Source organism: Typopeltis vanoorti, chromosome 19, assembly GCF_054136105.1.
Source record: "Typopeltis vanoorti isolate ZY-2024b chromosome 19, IOZ_Tvanoo_1.0, whole genome shotgun sequence".
Classification (NCBI taxonomy): domain Eukaryota; kingdom Metazoa; phylum Arthropoda; class Arachnida; order Uropygi; family Thelyphonidae; genus Typopeltis; species Typopeltis vanoorti.
This window is the reverse complement of record NC_143567.1, coordinates 70,833,630-70,856,486: the sequence shown is the minus strand read 5'-3', so window position 1 is coordinate 70,856,486 and position 22,857 is coordinate 70,833,630. Positions and strand designations below refer to the sequence as shown.

The 22,857-nt window shown below is 36.7% G+C and overlaps 1 protein-coding gene across 1 annotated transcript in view; it reads left to right on the top strand.

The window, feature by feature from the left end:
• ABCB7 (ATP binding cassette subfamily B member 7) overlaps nt 1-22,857 on the top strand; it is a 211,508-nt gene that overhangs the window by 128,505 nt on the left and 60,146 nt on the right. Inside the window, exon 10 of the mRNA XM_090408836.1 lies at nt 2,241-2,398. Within this exon, the coding sequence (XP_090264962.1) occupies nt 2,241-2,398 (158 nt within the window). The remainder of the gene's footprint in view (nt 1-2,240; nt 2,399-22,857) is intronic.

Sequence of the window (22,857 nt, the reverse complement as noted above, 5' to 3'; positions counted from 1 at the left end):
AGAGGATAAGGAGCCATCCACCACCACACATAGTGTGCGTCCAGACAGAAAGCTGGCAATCCAACTACTGAGGTCTTGAGATAGACCAAATGATGGCAGCTTGCTTATTAAGCCCTTGTGCCAGACCCAGTCAAACGCCTTGGGGATATCAAGTTCAACTACTTGAGATTTGCCAAACTTCTCCATGGCATTTGTCCAGAGATGGGTGACATGTGAGCAGATCTCCTGTTGATCGGCAGCGACAGAATCCATACTGGTGGTCTTTTATTAGATGGGTAGCTTTGAGGTAGTGTAGGAGTTGGCGATTGATAATTTTTTCCATTACTTTAGGCAGGACTGAGGTGATCAAGATGGGGTGGTAGTTGGATGGCAGTGACGTCGCCCTTCTTGGGAATGGGTTGAATATAGGCCAATTTCCAGGCTGTGGGATAGATACCAGTGGAATAGGACAGGAGACAGTTCTGGTGCATAAACCTTCAGGACAATTGGAGGAATGTCATCAGGGCCAGGAGACTTTTGTGTGTAATCTGGAGTAGTTTGCTGATCTCTTTCTGGCAAAAGGCTATAGTGGGCATCTGGAATGGACATTTGCCACTGTCAATTATGCATGCATTGGAAGCAAAATGTGAGGCCAGGAGATTGGCCTTTTCTGTAGGTGACGATAGAATGGAGCCATCTGGGCATGATAGAGATGGGAATAGTGTTGGGCAGAAGTTACGACCAATTGCTATGCTTTGGCGAGAGACCAAAAGGCTCGGCTGCCATTTGGACAGGCTGCTAATTTCCTGCTTTTTGCTCTTTCGAACTCTGTTTTGGAAACACTGATTTTTGCATTTATTTTGGGCTTGGGTATAAGCTCTAAAGGAGGATGGGGTTCTTGATTTGAGCCAGTAATGGTATGTTTGGTTTTTCATTTGTACAGTCTTGGCGCATCTTTTGGAAAACCAGGGTTTAGTTAGAGAACGGCAGGTCAGATTACTGTGGGGAATGTATGATTCCATGCCAGCAAGGATTACTTTGGTTATGAGTTCTGTGCATGTGTTTGGGTTGGAAGGTCGGAAGCAATAGTCTAACCATGGGAATGAGGCATAGAAGTTGCGGAGGCTGTCCCACTTGGCACTGTGATAATGCCAAACTACTCTTGTGTGGCAGTGGCTATGTAAGCGTTGTTGGATGGGGGAGGAGATGAGCACTAGGTTGTGGTCAGAATTGCCTAGCGGGCTCTCTACATTCACTGTGTATTTGGAAGGGTCATTGGTCAGGAAGAGGTCTAGGGTATTTGGAGAGTGGTTTGGGTGTGCTGGTTGGCATCTGAACTAGTTTTGTAAGGTCATTGGTGATGACGAATGTTTCAGCATCTCGGCCTGCAAGATCTGTACAGCTGGAGGAGGAAAGCCAGTTGGTGTTTTGGACATTAAAATCTCCTAGGAGAATGATTTCGCTGTTGGGAAAGTGGGACTGGAGAAAGTCCGTTTTTAAGGAGAGGAAATTGAAGAGCTCAGAGTGGTTGGTTGCATTAGGGGAGCGATAAAGACAGCATATGAATTTGAGTGAGTTGGGTAGGGATATTTTCATCCAAAGAAGGTCAGAGTTGGGCAATTCTAGGTTGGGTGCTCTTTGGCAAGGTACATATGTTGTACCGGATGTATGTACAGACACCACCCTTGGGTTGAAAGGAGTTAAAGAGTGTGTAGTTTGGAAGGTTGAGGTGAATAGTGCTGGAGAGAGGTGAGATTTGAGTTTCTGCCAGAAAGAGTAGGTTTGGTAGACTTCAGGTGGTATTGGGCACTATTAAGGTTGGAGTTTAGGCCACGGATGTTGGTGAAGTGGATTTGTAGGGTTTTGTAAGTCATATGTTTGACTGCAGGGTCTTGCACATTTCTTATTTCATTTTGTAATAATTCACAAATCATGTATTGTTGTACAAAAAAGCTCCTTTGAAATAATTTTGAGATGTATTCTTATGTAATTCAAAAATTGTACATAAGAATATGTTTGCATAATTTTTTAAGACTTCTCTCAGGTTTGAGTAAATTGGTAGAAGTCATAAGACAAAAAAATATTCAAGAAAGTAGTTTTTGATAAGTAGTACATTATTTTTATGCACATAATAGTACTTTGTTTTTAATCATAAAAACAATTAAAATACTTAGTATAAAATACCTTTGACATGTTCATATAGTCAACTTTCCATGCTTGATATTATTATACTGAGACTTAGTATTGTGTCACATTTTTAGGAACAATGACAGTAGGTGACCTTGTAATGGTAAATGGACTGCTTTTCCAACTTTCATTGCCTTTAAATTTTTTGGGATCAGTGTACAGAGAAGTAAGACAGTCTCTTATTGACATGCAGACTATGTTCAGCTTGATGACTCTAGAACCTTCAATTAAGGTGAGTTTTTTTTTTTTTAGATAGAATTATTAACATGAAATTATGCAAAACAAAAATATTTTAATAGCAATTCCACAAACACTTCTGTGAAGAGAAGAATATGCAACACAACTGTAATTTATTTCTACTACTCTACTATTACTGCAAAAAAAAAATAGAAAATTATTATCATGAGATTTAAGCAACTGAAAGTTGTAAATATTCTGAAGGAAGGTTCATAAAGTAAGATTTCATTTCTATTAAAGAATAGAGGTTGAAGGAATGAATCAATAAAAAAGTAAGTCCATATTATATGAATTCAGAAAAAGATGAAATTTTCTTCTAGAATACAAGAGAACTGCAATGAAGTATTAAATGTGAGAGATGTGTTTGTGGAAAGATTGAATAGGAGACAAGAGATAGTATGGATTTGTAGTTAGTGCGATATTTTGTTAGACTCTGAGTTAATGAATGTGAAACAGAAGAAAGCTAATGAGAATGAAGCAAAAGCAAGTCATAAGGGAGTAAAAGGATCTATAAGTGAGGAAATAAAAGTAAAGAATGAAAGTTAGTAAGACTATAGGAGTGATAGACTGAAATTGTCAGAATGCAAGATTTGGTGAAACAGCTATTCAAAATGAAAAATAAAATGAGGAATATGTGGAGTGATATTAGACATTTAGTGGAAAGAAATGAAAGTGTGCAAAAGAATAGAATGAGAGAAAAAAGGGTAGAAGAGGTGACAAGTGATTCGAGAATAGCAGTGTATGGAGACTCCATTGTTAGAGGATTGGTTAAAGAGAGTCCATATGATCTACTATCCAGAGGGAGAATAAGCAAGAAAATTAGTGTTGGTTGTGGGGACAAATGAGTTAAGTAGAAATAAATAGAATGTAAGGATGAATATCAGGAGGTTTATTGAGAAGTGTTGGTATGCTAGTGGAGCTGTTAAGAGAAGGGATGTGTTTGTGGATGCATGGCATGTATTTGAGGGAAGAATGAAATTATACAGATGTGATGGATTTCATTTGAATGGCTTTGGAATGAGTGAACTGGAGAAACTGTTATTAGATGGAAGTACAGTGTGGGATGCAAGCAAGAGATCAGAAGTAAAAGATGAAGTGAAAGCTCAAGAGAGTGGTACTGAAAAGACAGAAGTGCTTGCAACTGAAAACTAGTAGTGTGTGAGATGACAGAATGGGAATGCAAAAGAGAAACAGAGAAATGTGGGGAGCCAGGTGGACAGGGAGACATGGCATAGGGAGAGTGGATATTGGAAGCCGGTGGTGCACCCAGAGGGGGGGGGGTCAAGGGGCCCTGCCTCCCAAAGGAAAAGGAAAAAAACACTAGAAAATTTTCCCAAAACCTTTTCCTAATTAATAAAATTCATTTTTTTAAATTTATGTTGTGTCGTGTCTTCTATTTCTATACTACTAATGAATTAGCAGTAGTGTGTATTCTCAAATCGTGTACTCAACTTGCCCCCCCCCCAAGATTAAACCCTGGGTGTACTACAGGGAAGCAGTAGTGTGAATGTATGGGAATGATCAGCATAGAAATGGGATAGATCAGGATGTGAGTGGGGAAGTTGAGACTGAGTGGATATATGTGGTAAGTGGTGATTGGGCAAGGGCAGAGATGTAGTGGAGAAATCTCGACCAACAAGTGGATTGAGTAAGCACTCATTATGTTGCATCAGAACAGTAGTTCTGATGCAACATTGAATCAGTTTAAGGCATGGTTGGATGAGTTTTGTGTATAATAGTGTGTACTTCTCATGATGAGTCTCTGACTCCATGGAGTTCAATTGCTAATTATAATAATAAATGTATTAGATATAGTAGGGTTCTTTCTCTTTAAAAATGGAAAACTGTATCATGCACATTTAAGTACATGCAAGTAAACACAAGCTAGGTTTAGGAACAGTTCCTCTTAGCAAGCAAGTTGTAGGAATGCACTCGACCTTAGCAATGGTGAGAGGTAAGGACTAGCTGCTTACTGCCCAAGCAATAGAGCTAAAGGAGTGTTGCCTGCTCCCTTTGCAGAATCAAAAAGCATTAGAGAGGAATAAGTAACTTAAAATTTTGCATGTTTCATAATCTTTAACTGGAATTGTACTAGAATGAATAAAGATATATACACTTGGGAGTGTAAAAGTAGGTATGTAGTTGTGACTTTTATTATTTTGCATTCCTTATTTTTTTCTTTATTATTCTTTTATATGAATTTTCTAGATCATTATGGTTGGTAACAATAAAACAAAAAGACAAACAAAGATTAATAACATCTGAAATTAAGTTTATGAGAAATACTGCAAAGTGTAATCTATTTGAACAGAAAAGAAATAAAAAAATTATGAAAAAATTAAAAAATATAAACAGAAATGGATGGAACACGTTCAGAGATTAACAACAGAAATTTTACCAAAACAAGCCTTAAAGTATAAGCCATTAGAAAAAAGAAAACCAAGACGTCGTTTTAAAAGATTCATCGATGACTTCTAAGGCCGGAACAGGCCACTCTAGGCCTAAATCCTTGATAGGTATAATGATGATTATGGCTGGTAATTTAACCAATGAAAGCGGATAATAAAACAATACTGGAAGATAGAGAATGCTGAAAAAGGTTTGACAGAAATGGGGTGAAACATTTGTTACAGCCACCAAGAAGTACGCTAACAATTTAAAGAATATGCAATAAATTTGATGAGACTAGGTCCATCCATAATGTGCCAAAGAGTGGTTGACCTGTCAGTGTTACAATCCCTGAAAATGAAATGTTAGTTGCTCTTGCATTTACTCAAAGCCTACAAAAATAAAAAAGAGAGCTTCTAGTGAATTAGGTATTCCCCACAGATCTTTGGGGAATACCAAGTATAATAATACCAAGATTAATACATGGATTATTAGAGAATGATCTGGATCACCATTTACAATTCTGTGAGGTAGTTTTGAATGAAGAACGACAAGGTGATTACATCATTTGAAAAATTTGTTGGTCCAACGAAGCAAATTTTAATTTTAAGCTGTCAGGTGCTGTTAATAGGCACAAGTATGTCTATTACTCAAACCCCCCCCCCCAAGTGTAACAACTCAAGAACAGTTAAATCAACCTGGGGTTATAGTTTGGCAGGCCTTTCATGTAAAGGGGGAATTATTGCACCTGTCATTTTCAATACAACTGTAGACCAACACCTGTATCTTAACATACTGACCAAGAATTATGTTATAGGTGGATAGGTCGATGAGTGTTATCGGGGATAAAGTATTTTCAAGAAAACCATGCAATGTTGATTACATGATTCGATTCATAAGAGAAGTATGCCAAGAAATTTTTGACAATTGAGAACTCTGTACCCAAATGTGCTTGAGTACAGAAACTAAACTACAGGAATGTGTAATTGCTGACGGCTGACAATTTGAACACTTAAGATATTGTACTTAATTGCAATTGTATGTGATCCTTATTGTGACTTAATAAAGCTATTGTATTAATCTTTACTTTGTCATCATCACCATGTTTTTCTTCCAAAATAAAAACTGTATACTTACTTTTGCACCCCTTCATGTGTGTGTAATGAAAGAAGGAAATGATGCAACCAGTATTTAACTGGCTTATAAGTCATGCTTAAATTCATTGCATATTAATTGTATGAAGAATTTGATGTGAAGTCAAATACTAAAGTAAGCCAAAAGCCCTCAATTTGGCATAGGTAAGATATTGAAATTGAGCTATAAAATCCATATTTTACATATAAATATAGAAAGAATCTTAAAAGTGTTGAAATTTACCACAGGGCTGATGAGAATATAATCTTCAGTATTGGAGTTGCCTTGGTTTGCACTGCTTAAAAGACAACAAAATCATATGCTACAGAATATGATTTTGCACCGACTGAAAGGTCACTTGTGATGCTTTCTTTCATGCTTACACGGTGATCAGAATACATTATGGAAAATTATGAGGAAAACTACCATGTTAGAGCAAAACTTTAGTTTAATATAAACCAAAATGAACACTTGACATTTTGACCTTCATATCCAGGTCATCATCTGGAGCATACACACATATACAGAGAAACAAGCTGCACTACAATCTACATGTTTTGCTAAAGTTACTGACCGACCGTTACAACGATTATTGGCCTGACCTCTGAGGAAAAATTATTATCATCATCAACATCAAATTCCTGATATGTACCCTCAAGAGATTTACAGGATATGATAGTACTACATGAAAAAGTTACATCATTACTAACTTCCTATCTACAATTTTCCTTCAAATCAGTCTGTTACTTGTCAAGACTCCAATATTATCATTATCAGATCTTATATTCCTATTGTCTAAGGCACATTGTACCGTATCAATCCACGTATATCTTGGTCTTTCTCTGGGTCGTTTTCCTGCCAACCTGTTTCAGGTTTCAGGTAATCTTTCCTCACCCATTCTATTTAAGGGCCATACCACCTGAGATTAGCTCTGCTAATGTATTCCTGGATGCTGACAATGTCAAGTTCTTCCCTAATATCCTCATTTTTAATATGATATTGCCATTGATGCCATCTGTTCACGCCTCTAATCTTTCTCAGGACTCTCATATCTGCAGTCTCTAGTCTTTGGTCAAGTGTTTTACTTCTGACCCAGCTCTCAGATCCGTAACTTAAAACTGGTTTGAACACTGTCTTGTATACAGCTGGTTTATTTTCCGACTAATTTCTCTCTTATTCCATATGAATTTATTCAATTGACTTCCTACCATACCAGCTTTGTTGATTCTGTTGTCTATTTCCATATTTAATTTACCATCTTCACTAAAAATCGTGCCTAAGTAGCTGAAATGTTTTACTTGTTCCACAGGTTCTCCATTCACAGTATTTTCAACGATTCTGCATATTTTCATTGTCTTTGTCTTTTTAATGCTGACCTTCATACCATATCTATTACAACAGTTATTCAATTTAGTCAGGTAATCTTGAAAACTTGTAGCGGATTTATTTAGAAGCATAACATTGTCTGCATAAAGCAAAGAGCTGACATTAACATCTCCAGTTCTGATATCATATTTAATATCACTTTCCTTCATAATGTGATTCATATAGATAATGAATAACAGAGGGGATAATGTACATCCTTGTCTCACACCAGATTTAACATTAAACCATCTTTCTGTATACTTCCTTCAATTCTAACTGCCGACTTACAACTCAAATACAGACTAAGTATTGCTTGATATAATGACCCATTGACACCATATAACTGTAGCGTATTGAATAGCTTCTCTCTTGGCACCTTGTCATATGCCTTTTCCAGATCGACAAAACTTAAACACGGATCTTTGTTATATTCCAATGGTTTTTCAACTGTTTGTCGTAAAGTGAAGATCTGATCCTGACAGCCACTATTTAGCCTATATCCAGCTTTCTTCACCAAGCTATTTCTTCCACAATTCATCTCAACTGTTTCTCAAATATACTTGCATAGATCTTGCCAGGAAACTCAGTAGGGAAATACTTCTGTAATTCTCACATTCAGTGTTATTTGTCTTTTTATATATGGGTTCAATGAGAGCTTTACTCCAATCATCGGGAATTCGTCCCTCTGTCTAGGCTTTCTGAACTATGCAGTGCAGCCACTGTAAGACTTTTATACCACCATACTTCAGCATTTCTGGTCAAATATCATCTACTCCTGCTGCCTTTCCACATTTCAAGGCTTTCATGGCTTTTTCTACTTCAAGCATGGTGGATATGTATTTCTGACTGTATGCCTGTTGAGTGTTTTATACCATTGTGCTATCACTGCTTGTTTAATTTAGCAATTTTTCGAAGTAATTACTCCATACTTCAAGGATATCTTTTTCTCCTGTTTTCATGTCACCTTTATCATCTCTAACTCCTTTTACAGCACTCTTTCCTCCAATTCTAGACTCCTTCAACAACCTCCAGAATATCTTACCACCTTCATGATATTTATTTTCTATGTTCTTGCCAAAATCCTCCCATGACTTTTGTTTAGCTAGTTTTACATAGTGTTTTGCTTTCTTACATTTGTCTCTGTATTCTCTAAGAGCAAAAGCTGATTTATTTGCCAGGAACTTTTGATATGCTTTCTTCTTTTCCTTCACTGCCTCTTTAACTTCCTGTGTCCACCATGGAGTTCTGATTTTTCTATCCTTGCAGACAATCTCACTAAATGCCTCTCTGGCTGAATCAATCAGGGTTTTCTTCAAGGCTTGCCACTGAATCTCCAAGGTTTGGTTCCTGTTCTCAAACTCTTTCATTTTTTCTTCAATATTCTTTGTGTATTTTAGTCTACAGTTCACATCTGAGAGCTGCTCAGCTTTTATTCTCTTTAAAACTTTCTTACATGTTATTGTTTTCAGTATGAAATTCAATTTTATCCTGCTCAAGACTAAATAGTAATCGCTTCCAATTTCAAATCCTGTGTACACTCTGGTGTCCTGCACCAGGGAGAAAACATCACTATCAACAATAACCAAGGGTGTGGTCGGGCCAGGGGGCACCAGGGCAACGCCCTGGTACTTTTTTAAAACTATCAACATTTTTAAATTCATTATAATAAATTTAGAATTATAATAATGAGACCTATAACGCATATCCAGCTTTCTGTCAAAAAACAGCAGCTTGTTACTCATGTCATTTTCGTTTCAGAAAACAATGCAACGACCTGCGTCTATATTCGGTTTAGAAGTTTCAAAACCAAAGAAAACTGACAATACTGCATCCCCACCCAATGCTACATCGCAGTTGGTCGTTTGTCATTTCTACACCCCTAACAAGTTCAATGGACCTGACAAGTTAAAAATATATAATATAAAACCTGACAAGTTAAAAAATATATATAAAAAATGTATAATCTGACCACAGTATTGTCGTTGGCAAACTGCCTTGAAGAGTCCATTCATGTTTAAGGGAAGAAAGAAATGAGGCGATGTACGAATTGGTCACCAACATGTGAATTTGCGTGTTTTAAACGTAAAATTTTCCAACTGTTATTCAAGCAAAATAGTTATCACTTTAAAAACTACAATGATCATAAAAGAGAAGTTAATTTTCCGACGTGTAGTAATAAACAACCCATCCCACAAGATAGATTGATTAACCTATAATCGGAATGGATTCTCCTTCTTTTCACATGCGCAGAAGTGTTGAAGAGTCTCGAATCTGTAGGCCTACTATATTGTGCTCTGTGTAACTGTGTCCTCGCTATAGTTTGCTATATGGTGTTGTAGAAAGTATTTTAAGAAGAAAAGTGTAATAGTGTATCAACAATATGAAGAGAACCAATGAAAACAAATTAACCAATTACTTCTCAAAAATTGAAAAGAATGAAAATTCTAGTATGAGTTCAGAATACGATGCAAAAGTTCTGCCGAAAATTAAGAACAATGAGTGCAAGTATGTTCCTTCTTCGATGCTTTCAGAAAAACCGGAAATGCAAGATAATTTGTGCAATGTTGCGAGTGTATCTTCAGCTATCACAGGACATCAAGAACATGCAGGTAATGCAATTGACACTAATTCTATAAATGTAGAATACTCGGCAGTATGGTCAGAGCAATATTGGCAACATAAGGACAAACGTAAGTGGCTCTAGCAAAGAACAGATATTTAGGTTGTAGTGATTGTTCATCAGTAGAGTACTTAGGTCTTCACAAAACTCAGGGGTTATCTCTCAGTAATGAATGGGTGAATTGCACAATTGCATTTAACGGTACAGAAAAAACTCAGCAATTGAAATCCCAAAGAACTAAAATTTCTGCCCATCAGGCATCTATAGCACACAAAAAATGTAAGTCAATTTTAGCCGAGTCTAAAACATCTCAGTTAGAAAGTTCAACATTACAACAAAAAGAGCATCATATCAGTGCAACAGAAAAATTTTTTAACCCTGCTTATCACTTGGTTAAGAATGATCGACCATTCAGTGACCATGAAGATTTAATTCAATTGCAAAAGAACAACGGACTTGATGTTGGGATAACTCTTCATCACGTTACATTGCAGCTGAAGTAATCAAACATATTGCATCAGAAGTTAAAAAGAGACTATCAGAACTTACAGGTGCTGATCATAAAATTTCCATTTTAATAGATGGGTCAACAACATTAGGCAAGCAATCTGCTTTAATAGTCTATATTAAAACTTTCATACATGGCAAAGATGAAATTATATTTCTTGACTTAATTACTGATATTTACAAATATCTGTTGGATTTCTGCTCAGGACATGGACTGGTTATTACTAACACCATGTTCCAACATAAAAATGTGCACAAATTCACATGGAGAGAAGAGGCAAGAAATAAGAAAAGTCTCATTGACTATGTTATTGTTGATAGTGATGTTTTCTTCCTGGTGCAGGACACTAAAGTGTACAGAGGATTTGAAATTGGAAGTGATCACTATTTAGTCTTGAGCAGGATAAAATTGAATTTCATATTGAAAAGAATAACATGTAAGAAAGTTTTAAAGCGAATAAAAGTTGAGCAGCTCTCAGATGTGAACTGTAGACTAAAATACAGAAAGATTATTGAAAAGAAAATGAAAGACTTTGAGAACAGGAATCAAACCTTGGAGATTCAGTGGCAAATTCTGAAGGAAACATTGATTGATTCTGCTAGAGAGGCATGTGGTGAGGTTGTCTGCAAGGATAAAAAAATCAGAACTCCCTGGTGGACACAGGAAGTTAAAGAGGCAGTGAAGGAAAAGAAGAAAGCATATCAAAAGTTCCTGTCAAATAAGTCAGCTTGTTCTCTTAGAGAATACAGAGACAAATGCAAAAATGCTAAACACTGTGCAAAACTAGCTAAACAAAAGTCATGGGAGGACTTTGGCAAGAATATAGAAAATAAATATCAAGAAGGTGGCCAAATATTCTTGAGGTTGTCGAAGAAGCTTAGGAATGGAGGAAAGAGTGCTGTAAAAGGAGTTAGAGATGATAAAGGTGACATGAAAACAGGAGAAAAAGATATCCTTGAAGTATGGAGTAATTACTTTGAAAAACTGCTAAATGAAACAAGCAGTGATGACAGCGCAGTGGTAAAAAACACTGACCAGGCATGCAGTCAGGAATACATATCCATACTTGAAGTAGAAAAAGCCATCGAAGGCTTGAAATGTGGAAAGGCAGCAGGAGTAGATGATATTCGACCAGAAATGCTGAAGTATGGTGGTATAAGAGTCTTACAGTGGATGCACTGCATAGTTCAGAAAGCCTGGACAGAGGGACGAATTCCCGATGATTGGAGTAGAGCTCTCATTGAACCCATATATAAAAAGGGAAATAAAACTGAATGTGAGAATTATAGAGGTATTTCCCTACTGAGTGTTCCTGGCAAGATCTATGCAAGTATACTTGAGAAACAGTTGAGAAGAATTGTGGAAGAAAAGCTTGGTGAAGAACAAGCTGGATTCAGGCCAAATAGAGGCTGTCAGGATCAGATTTTCACTTTACGACAAATAGTTGAGAAAGCATGGGAATATAACAAAGATCTGTATTTAAGTTTTGTCGATTTGGAAAAGGCATATGACAAGGTGCCAAGAGAGAAGCTATTCAACACGCTACAGTTATATGGTGTCAATGGGGCATTATATCAAGCAATACGTAGTCTTTATTTGAGTTGTAAGTCAGCAGTTAGAATTGAAGGACATACAGAAAGATGGTTTAAAGTTAAATCTGGTGGGAGACAAGGATGTACATTATCCCGTCTATTATTCATTATCTATATGGATCACATTCTGAAGGAAAGTGGTATTAAACATGATATCAAAATTGGAGATGTTAATGTCAGCTCTTTGCTTTATGCGGATGATGTTATACTTCTAAATAAATCCGCTACAAGTCTGCAAGATTCTCTGACTAAATTGAATAGCTGTTGTAATAGATATGGTATGAAGGTCAGCAATAAAAAGACAAAGACAATGAAAATAGGTAGAATCACTGAAAATGTGAACTGTGTTGTGAATGGAGAACCTGTGGAACAAGTGAAACATTTCAGCTACTTAGGCACGATTTTTACTGAAGATGGTAAATTAAATATAGAAATAGACAACAGAATCAGCAAAGCTGGTATGGTGGGAAGTCAATTGAATAAATTCATATGGAATAAGAGATAAATTAGTCGGAACACTAAATTAGCTGTATACAAGGCAGTGTTCAAACCAGTTTTAACTTATGGATCTGAGAGCTGGGTCAGAAGTAAAACACTTGACCAAAGACTGGAGACCGCAGATATGAGAGTCCTGAGAAAGATTAGAGGCGTGAACAGATGGCATCAATGGCAATATCATATTAAAAATGAGGATATTAGGAAAGAACTTGACATTGTCAACATCCAAGAATGCGTTAGCAGAGCTAATCTCAGGTGGTATGGTCACTTAAACAGAATGGGCGAAGAAAGATTAGGAAAACAAGTGTTCTCTTCCAGGTTGGCAGCAAAACGACACAGAGGAAGACCAAGATATAGGTGGATTGATACGGTACAAAGTGCCTTAGATGATAGAAATATAAGATCTGATAATGTTGAAGCCTTGACAAGTAACAGACTGATTTGGAGGAAAATTGTAGATAGGAAGTTAGTAATGATGTAATTTTTTTCATGTAGTACTATCATATCCTGTACACCCCTTGAGGGTACATGGCAGGAAATTGATGATGACGATGTCTTAATTACTCTTGGAAATCAAAATGCTGAAACAATCACTAACGAACTTCTTAAATGCCTTTGTTCTTATGGTTTCACTGAGTATTACCTGAAGAGAAACCTGATTTGCTTTGTATGTGACGGTGCAAGTGTCCTAATTGGTAGATCCTCTGGTGTTGGGAAATTGCTTCAGAATAAACTGCAACAACCCAATGTTATTATTTGGCACTGTCTTAATCATCGTTTGGAGTTGGCTGTTCTTGACTGTATTGCTGATATGAATTCCATTAATTATTTCAGAAGTTTCATTGACACTATTTATGCCTTAGTCAATCACCAAAAATTATGACAGAGTTGCAAACAGTAGCCTCAAGCTTGAGTGGGCAGTTAACTAAAATTGGAAGAGTCCTAGATTGTTGTTGGGTTGCTAATAGTTTCAGATCTGTGTTTGCAGTATGGAATGCATATATGTCATTAACTGTTTATTTCAAAGAAGCAGCTTCTGATTCTAAACGAACAGCCAATGAAAGAAAAAAAATTCTCTGTGCTTTATAAATGCACAGTCTTTTGAGTTCCTGAAGGACTTAGCATTAATGCATGATGTTTTGGAAGAACTGAAAAACTTGTCTATGCAGCTTGAAGAGAGAACTTGCACCATAAATCGTGCAGACAAACTGATCAAAAGAACAATTTGGTATATAGGATCACTGAAGGAAAAGCCAGGAGAAAAGGAAACAGAAGCCGAGAAAGCATCAGAGAGCATGAATTATCTTGGGATCTCTTTGACGAATAATAAAAGAATAATAAGTATTGATAGACATCAGTTCCTTACAAGCATTATTAATAATCTTGAAAGACGTTGCTTTACCACTGTTGCATCACATCGAAAAAGTAAAGATGGCAACTATGAAACTGAAAGTTATAAGCAAATGTTGGTGACTTTGAAATTTTAAATCCTAACACATGGCCTGAAGATGAAAAAAAAAATTTATGATATGGCAAAGAAAATATTAGAAGAATGTGCACAAGATTCCTCCTTGAAAATGTGCAATCCATTTTACATGGATTTCGAGAGTATTTCGACGAAGTAGGGAAGAAGGTGCCCGTTGCTTTGGCCCCTTTGTCAAATGCAGTTACAACTATACCATGCAGCACGACTGAGTGTGAACGAGGATTTTGTACTATGAACGTTATAATTACAAAGTTACGCGCAAAACTTTTAATGAAAAACGTTTCTGCTGTGATGTTCATCAAGCTTAATGGACCACGACTTTCCACATGGAATGCGCTTCCTTACGTCAAGTTACGACTAGTGCATCACCGCTCAGCTGAAGATCGACAATCGCGACATGTAGCAGAGAAGAAAGAAGAAAGAGAAGAGAGCAGGGAAATTTGGAAATTATTTTGACAAGTTAAGCCTAAATGTTTGTCTATTATTTATAATTTTAATTTTAATTGAAGTAACACCTAAATGACCATCAATGCAGGCTGCTGAATAATTAAAATTATTCCAATGAAAACAATGAAAGAATTATATAATGGCATGGTGTAATTTTGCATAATAATAATAATAATAATAATTTTTGTTTATGTACGGTACTGTTTGGGTTCTGGTTAACCACGTGTCTAGGATAATCCTTTGCCCACTATTATTTTTTGTTATTCTCTGTTAGTCTGTCAGATTATCCCACCTAGTTGTGTCGGGTTAACCACACGATCTCTCTCATCTCGTAGGGCGTACCAAAAGCCTTCTTCTCCTCTCAGATCCACCCACTACTCTGCCTTATGGCTGTCGCAATAATAATAATGCCACACTTCGTGCTCTGGATTTTTAATGAAAATGGCACTATTTCTTGAATGGCACTATTTCTTTTAGGACTACACCCCTGACAATAACATAGTCAATGAGACTTTTCTTATTACTTGCCTCTTCTCTCCATGAATTTGTGCACATTTTTATGTTGGAACATAATGTTAGTAATAACCAGTCCATGTCCTGAGCAGAAATCCAGCAGGTATTTGCCATTATTATTTGCTTTGCTCTTTTCTCCAAATTTTCCCAAAATATTTTTGTATGTCTGACAATCATTTCCTACTCTGCTATTTAGATCCCCAACAAGGACCAACTTTTCCTTTTTCATTGCGTCATTTGCTTTTTCTAAAGCATCAAAAAATTCCTCCACTTCTACCTTAGTAGAACCTTCTGTGGGACCATAGGCACAAATAAGTCTCATTGTCCAATTCCCCATTCTGATATTTGCCCACATCACTCTACTTGAGACTGCCTGCCATTCAAGAAGATTAGCCTCGTATTTTGTGTTGAATACTATGGCTACCCCTTCTTTTCCTTGATTGTCATTTCCTGAATATAACACTTTGTATTTATTGCTTAGAAAGATCTCACCAGTTTTTGTCTTTTTTGTTTGAGTCACCCTATTATGTCGATCTGGTACCTATCTAATTACTCAGCTAGCTCCATTTCTTTGCCATTCAGGCTTCTTATATTGATAGTACCGATCTGTAACTCTGATGATGTTGAGTTGGCGTGTTTTTTCAGATTTGTTCCAGTAGCTGACTTTTCGCTGTTCGCCCTGGTTCCCTGGCGAAAACAACGAGTGCCTTTGTTTAATCGGGCAACGCCCCAGCCGGCATGAAATTTTGTCATGTTGTACCATAATTTTCTATATTGATTTAAGCCAATAAGAATACAATTTGGTTGGCTAAATCCCAAATTGCCAGCCCATCCTCGTTCGTTCAGTATCCAGGTAGATACCCAACAGGCTGCACCACGAGAAGGTGAGGATTGGACATTAGGTCAGAAGCCTTGGTTGGTTCTCCGCATTCCTTTAAAGGCTGTGTGGAGGTCTCCTCTCAGTTATACAGCTTTGACCCTTAAGTACCCCAAGGAAAAGTTATTGTTGCCATAATTGTATTATTACTGTATTATATAATTGTATTATTATTATTGGGCTGAAGAGCTCTCCTATCCAATAATAATAATAGAACTCTAGCTTTGATCTAGTAAAGGTTTTTTTTTTTCCCACCAGAGGTCAGCCCAATAATTGTAACAGTTGGTCAGTAACTTTAGCAAACCATGTAGATTGTAGTGCAGCTTGTTTCTCTGTATATATGTGTATGCTCCAGACCTTGATATGAAGGTCGAAACGTTGAGTGTTCGTTTTGGTTTATATTAAACTGAAGTTTTGCTCTAACACGGTAGTTGTCTCTATAATTTTCTATAATGTCACTTGTGATGAATTTAACTTTCTTGCATAGGAATCCTGTGGTATTGATCAGAGGGGTTTTTGCCCTCTTAAGGTTTCTGCCAGGTATCTGATGAAGATCAATAGTTTAGAATAGCTGTTAGGCTGGTGAAACCTAATCCAATCACAAATAAAAAGAAAATAAGTGGGCTCTTTGGTGAGAATGCAACCTTTGGCATTGAAATTGAAGATGCCAAAGGTTATATGTACCCCTATATATATATATATATAAAATCAGGTGTACATAACAGGAATTTGATTATGATATACTTTCATTTTCATTCATGTTCACCCTTATCTCACACCAACTTCCTGTACCTCCTTTGTTTCCAACTACTAACTAAGTTTCCAACTCAAATAGAGATTGTGTTGTCCAATATAATGTCCCATTTACACCACATAACTGTATACTTTTGAACAGCTTTTCTCTTTGCACCTTGACATCTGCTCTTTCCAGATCTCAAATATAAATTTGTTATATTTCCATGATATTTGAACACTATCTGCATTAAAGTGAAAATCTGATTCTGACAATTTCTGTTTGGTCTGAACCCACCTTGTTCTCCAACCTTCCCTTCTACAATTTTCTTTAACTTTTTCTGAAGAAACCTTATCAGGAAAATTCAGTAGAGAAATTCCTCAGTAATCTGCACTGAATTTAGAAACCTTTATACAGATGAACTTAAACATCACCAGGTGTTTTAGGCAACTATTTAAGAGTGCTGCTGCTCAGTCATCATCAGTAGTGTTGATCACAATGGGAAAAGTGGGTGCTCATCTGGTTGGACCCATGATTTTGAAAACAGCAGAGCTGACTGGTTTCTCAAAAGGCGAGATATCCAGGGTGTTTAATCAGTGGAAAAATAATCCACTTTGCTTGTCTAAGAGTCATAACTGTGGTCCTAAGATAGTCTATCAGAAACTAGATCACTGTCATCTGAGAAGGCTTAGACAAACAGAACTTCCAGTGTCCCCTTTATTATTTTTGATTCCTTTTATGGAATTTTACCACTTGCCTGATATTTATTTTCTATGTTCTTACCAAAGTCTTCATATGACTTCTGTTTAGCTATTTTACACAATGCTTTTTTTTCTTACATTTTTCTCTGAATTCTCTGAGCACAAGCTGACTTACTTGCCAGAAACATTTGATACTCTTTCTTCTTTTCCTTGGTTACCTCATTACTTCCTGAGTCCACTGTGGAGTTCTAACTTTTTTTTTCTAATCTTGCAGACAACCTCACCTCTGTACATCATGTTTGCCACTATGATTCTCTAAGTTTTGGTTCTTGTTTTCAGATGTTTTCATTTTTTCCTGAATATGTTTGTGTATTTGAGTGTACAGTTCACCTCTAAAAGCTGTTCAGTTTTGATTCAGTTTCGTCCTGCTTAAAGCTAAATGGTGATCACTTCCAATTTCAAATCTCTGTCTACTCTTGTGTCCTGTACCAGCATGAAGATGTCACTAGCAACAATAACATTGTTAATGAGACTTTCTTATTTCATGTATCTTTTTCCATGTGCATTTGTGCATCTTTATATTGGAACATGGTGTTAGTAATAAGTAGTTTGTACCTTAAGCAGAAATCTAGCAGGCACTAAGTATTATTATTAGCTTTGCTCTTTTCTCTGAATTATCCCAAAATTTCCATGTCTTGTAATAATTTTCTACTCTGTTGTTTATATCTGCAACGAGGACTAACTTTTCCTTTTTAGTTGTGTCAGCAGCCTTCTCTAAAACCTCAAATTCCTCAACTTCTTCCTTAATAAAAGCCTTTGTGAAAGCATAGGCATAAATAAGTCTCATTTGTCCAGTTCTCCATTCTGATATTTGCCATCGCTCTACTTGATACTGCCTACCATTCAGTATACTCATATTTATTATTGAATACTATAGCTACTCCATATTTTCTGTTATCATTATTGCTTGAATATAACATCTTGTATATGTTGTTTGGAAAAATCTCACTTGTTTCACTAATACCTATGATGCTGATCTGGTACATATCAGTTCTTCTGCTAGTTCCATTTCTTTTCCATTGATGCTTCTTTTGCTGATGAAGCCAGTCTTGAACTCTGCTAATGGTGAATTAGGATTTGTTCCAATATCTGACTTTTCACTGTTTGCCTTGGTTTCCTGATGAAAACAACTGGGGCTTTTTGGGTGACCCAGCTGGAATGAAATTCTTTTATTTTGTACCATCCTTTTGGATCTTGGTTTAAGTCAATAAGAATACAGTTGGCTAAATACCAAATTTCCAACTCATCTTTTTTTTTTCGATGATGAAAGTCTAACCAAGTGAAAAATAAACTTTCAACATCTTTCTCTAAATCCAGAATAATTTAATAATAAGGTGGCACACCTTTTGGCAACTCCTATAGGTAAGGATGACCTCTCCTACTGCTTCTGACTTAGTATCTCCACTCTGGGCCTGGCTCCCACTGACGAGACCTCAATAAAGGTCGAAACCGGTATGGGTAGTGGCCCTTCCTTAATGCATAGCAGTATACATGTCAGCAAGGAGATGTGCCGTGCATTATGGGAGATACTGAAACAAGGAGTTGAGAACTTGATCCACCTTTGCTGCGAGTTTCCCGGTGTTGTACTACCTTACCTCAGTCCTGAAGATATTTTCAATAAAGGATTAAACTAAATTTAAAGGATTAAACTAAATTTATTAAAGGATTTTTTTAAAGGATTAAACTAAATTTATTATTACCAGCTCATCTTTGTTCATTTAGTATCCAGGTGGACAGCTACTAATTGGGTGCACCACAAGGTGAGGATGACATTAGGTCAGTTCTCCACATCTTAAAAGGCAATGTGAAGATCTCTTCCCAGTATCCAGCTTTTACCCTTATCATCATCATCTTCATCATCAAATTCCTGCCATGTACCCTCAACGGGTGTACAGGATATGACAGTACTACATGAAAAATTTACATCATTACTAACTTCCTATCTACAATTTTCCTCCAAATCAGTCTGTTACTTGTCAAGACTCCAACGTTATCAGATCTTATATTTCTATCGTCTAAGGCACTTTGTACCGTATCAATCCACCTATATCTTGGTCTTCCTCTGGGTCGTTTTCCTGCCAACCTGGCAGACAACACTTGTTTTGCTAATCTTTCCTCTCCCATTCTATTTAAGTGACCATACCACCTGAGATTAGCTCTGCTAACGCATTCCTGGATGCTGACAATGTCAAGTTCTTTCCTAATATCCTCATTTTTAATATGATATTGCCATTGATGCCATCTGTTCACGCCTCTAATCTTTCTCAGGACTCTCATATCTGCGGTCTCTAGTCTTTGGTCAAGTGTTTTACTTCTGACCCAGCTCTCAGATCCATAAGTTAAAACTGGTTTGAACACTGTCTTGTATACAGCTAATTTAGTGTTCTGACTAATTTCTTACTTATTCAATATGAATTTATTCAATTGACTTCCCACCATACCAGCTTTGCTGATTCTGTTGTCTATTTCTATATTTAATTTACCATCTTAAGTAAAAATCGTGCCTAAGTAGCAGAAATGTTTTACTTGTTCCACAGGTTCTCCATTCACAACACAGTTGACATTTTCAATGATTCTGCCTATTTTCATTGTCTTTGTCTTTTTATTGCTGACCTTCATACCATATCTGTTACAACAGCTATTCAATTTAGTCAGAGAATCTTGCAGACTTGTAGCGGATTTATTTAGAAGTATAACATCATCCGCATAAAGCAAAGAGCTGACATTAACATATCCAATTTTGATATCAGGTTTAATACCACATTCCTTCATAATGTGATCCATATAGATAATGAATAACAGAGGGGATAATGTATATCCTTGTCTCCCACCAGATTTAACATTAAACCATCTTCCTGTACTTCCTTCAATTCTAACTGCTGACTTACAACTCAAATAAAGACTAAGTATTGCTTGATATAATGCCCCATTGACACCATATAACTGCAGCGTATTGAATAGCTTCTCTCTTGGCACCTTGTCATATGCCTTTTCCAAATCGACAAAACTTAAATACAGATCTTTGTTGTATTCCCATGCTTTCTCGACTATTTGTCGTAAAGTGAAGATCTGATCCTGACAGCCTCTATTTGGCCTGAATCCAGCTTGTTCTTCACCAAGCTTTTCTTCCACAATTCTTCTCAACCGTTTCTCAAGTATACTTGCATAGATCTTGCCAGGAACACGCAGTAGGGAAATACCTCTGTAATTCTCACATTCAGTTTTATTTCTCTTTTTATATATGGGTACTATGAGAGCTCTACTCCAATCATCGGGAATTCGTCCCTCTGTCCAGGCTTTCTGAGCTATGCGGTGCAGCCACTGTAAGACTTTTATACCACCATACTTCAGCATTTCTGGTCGAATATCATCTACTCCTGCTGCCTTTCCACATTTCAAGCCTTTGATGGCTTTTTCTACTTCAAGTATGGATATGTATTCATGACTGCATGCCTGGTCAATGTTTTTTATCACTGGGCTGTCATCACTGCTTGTTTCATTTAGCAGTTTTTCAAAGTAATTACTCCATACTTCAAGGATATCTTTTTCTCCTGTTTTCATGTCACTTTTATCATCTCTAACTCCTTTTACAGCACTCTTTCCTCCATTCCTAAGCTTCTTCAACAACCTCCAGAATATTTTGCCACCTTCTTGATATTTATTTTCTATATTCTTGCCAAAGTCCTCCCATGACTTTTGTTTAGCTAGTTTTACACACTGTTTAGCTTTCTTACATTTGTCTCTGTATTCTGTAAGAGTAAAAGCTGACTTATTTGCCAGGAACTTTTGATATGCTTTCTTCTTTTCCTTCACTGCCTCTTTAACTTCCTGTGTCCACCAGGGAGTTCTGATTTTTTTTATCCTTACAGACAACCTCACCACATGCCTCTCTGGCAGAATCAATCAATGTTTTCTTCAGAGTTTGCCACTGAATCTCCAAGGTTTGATTCCTGTTCTCAAAGTCTTTCATTGTATTTTCAATAATCTTATTGTATTTTAGTCTACAGTTCACATCTGAGAGCTGCTCAACTTTTATTCACTTTAAAACTTTCTTACATGTTATTCTTTTCAATATGAAATTCAATTTTATCCTGCTCAAGACTAAATAGTGATCACTTCCAATTTCAAATCCTCTGTACACTCTGGTGTCCTGCACCAGGGAGAAAACATCACTATCAACAATAACATAGTCAATGAGACTTTTCTTATTCCTAGCCTCTTCTCTCCATGTGAATTTGTGCACATTTTTATGTTGGAACATGGTGTTAGTAATAACCAGTCCATGTCCTGAGCAGAAATCCAACAGATATTTGCCATTATTATTAGCTTTGCTCTTTTCTCCAAATTTTCCCAAAATATTTTTGTATGTCTCACAATCATTTCCTCCTCTGCTATTTAGATCCCCAACAAGGACCAACTTTTCCTTTTTCATTGTGTCAGTTGCTTTTTCTAAAGCCTCAAAAAATTCTTCCACTTCTACTTAGTAGAGCCTTCTGTATTTGTGCCTATGGTTTAACCATAGGCACAAATAAGTCTCATTGTCCAATTCCCCATTCTCAAATTTGCCCACATTACTCTACTCGAGACTGACTGCCATTCAAGAAGATTAGCCTTGTATTTTGTGTTGAATACTATGGCTACTCCTTCTTTTCCTTGATTGTCATTGCCTGAATATAACATTTTGTATTTATTGCTCAGAAAGATCTCACCAGTTTTGGTCTTTTTTGTTTCAGTCACCCCTATTATGTCGATCTGGTACTTATCTAATTCCTCAGCTAGCTCCATTTCTTTGCCATTCAGGCTTCTTACGTTGATAGTACTGATCTTTAAGTCTGGTGATGTTGAGTTGGGGTTTGTTTTCAGATTTGTTCCAGTAGCTGACTTTTTGCTGTTCGCCCTGGTTCCCTGGCGAAAACAACGGGGACCTTGTTTAACCGGGCGTTACCCCAGCCGGCATGAAATTTTGTCATGTTGTACCATCATTTTTTATTTTGGTTTAACCAATAAGAATACAATTTGGTTGGCTAAATCCCAAATTGCCAGCCCATCCTCGTTCGTTCAGTATCCAGGTAGATACCCAACAGGGTGCACCACGAGAAGGTGAGGATTGGACATCAGGTCAGAAGCCCTGGTCGGTTCTCCCCATTCCTTTAAAGGCTATGTGGAGTTCTCCTCTCAGTTATACAGCTTTGACCCTTAAGCACCCCTTAAGCATTTTAAGAAAAGTGTATTATAGCATGTGTTATTTATGTGAGGATTTATTGCCCTTTTACCCTTAAGCATTTTTTAAGAAAAGTGTATTATAGCATGTGTTATTTATGTGAGGATTTATTGCCACAAAGAATATGTTACAGGCATAATTCATATAGCAATGGTATGTGGTCAAGTTGGCCAAACAAATGATAGTTTCAGTATTTATACAGGTATGCAACTCTTTTTTAGCCAGATGAAATTACATCATAATCAAATTGCATTCTAACAAATTCAGTATTGTAAACTGTATTAATAATGAAATTCTCTATAAAAATTTTC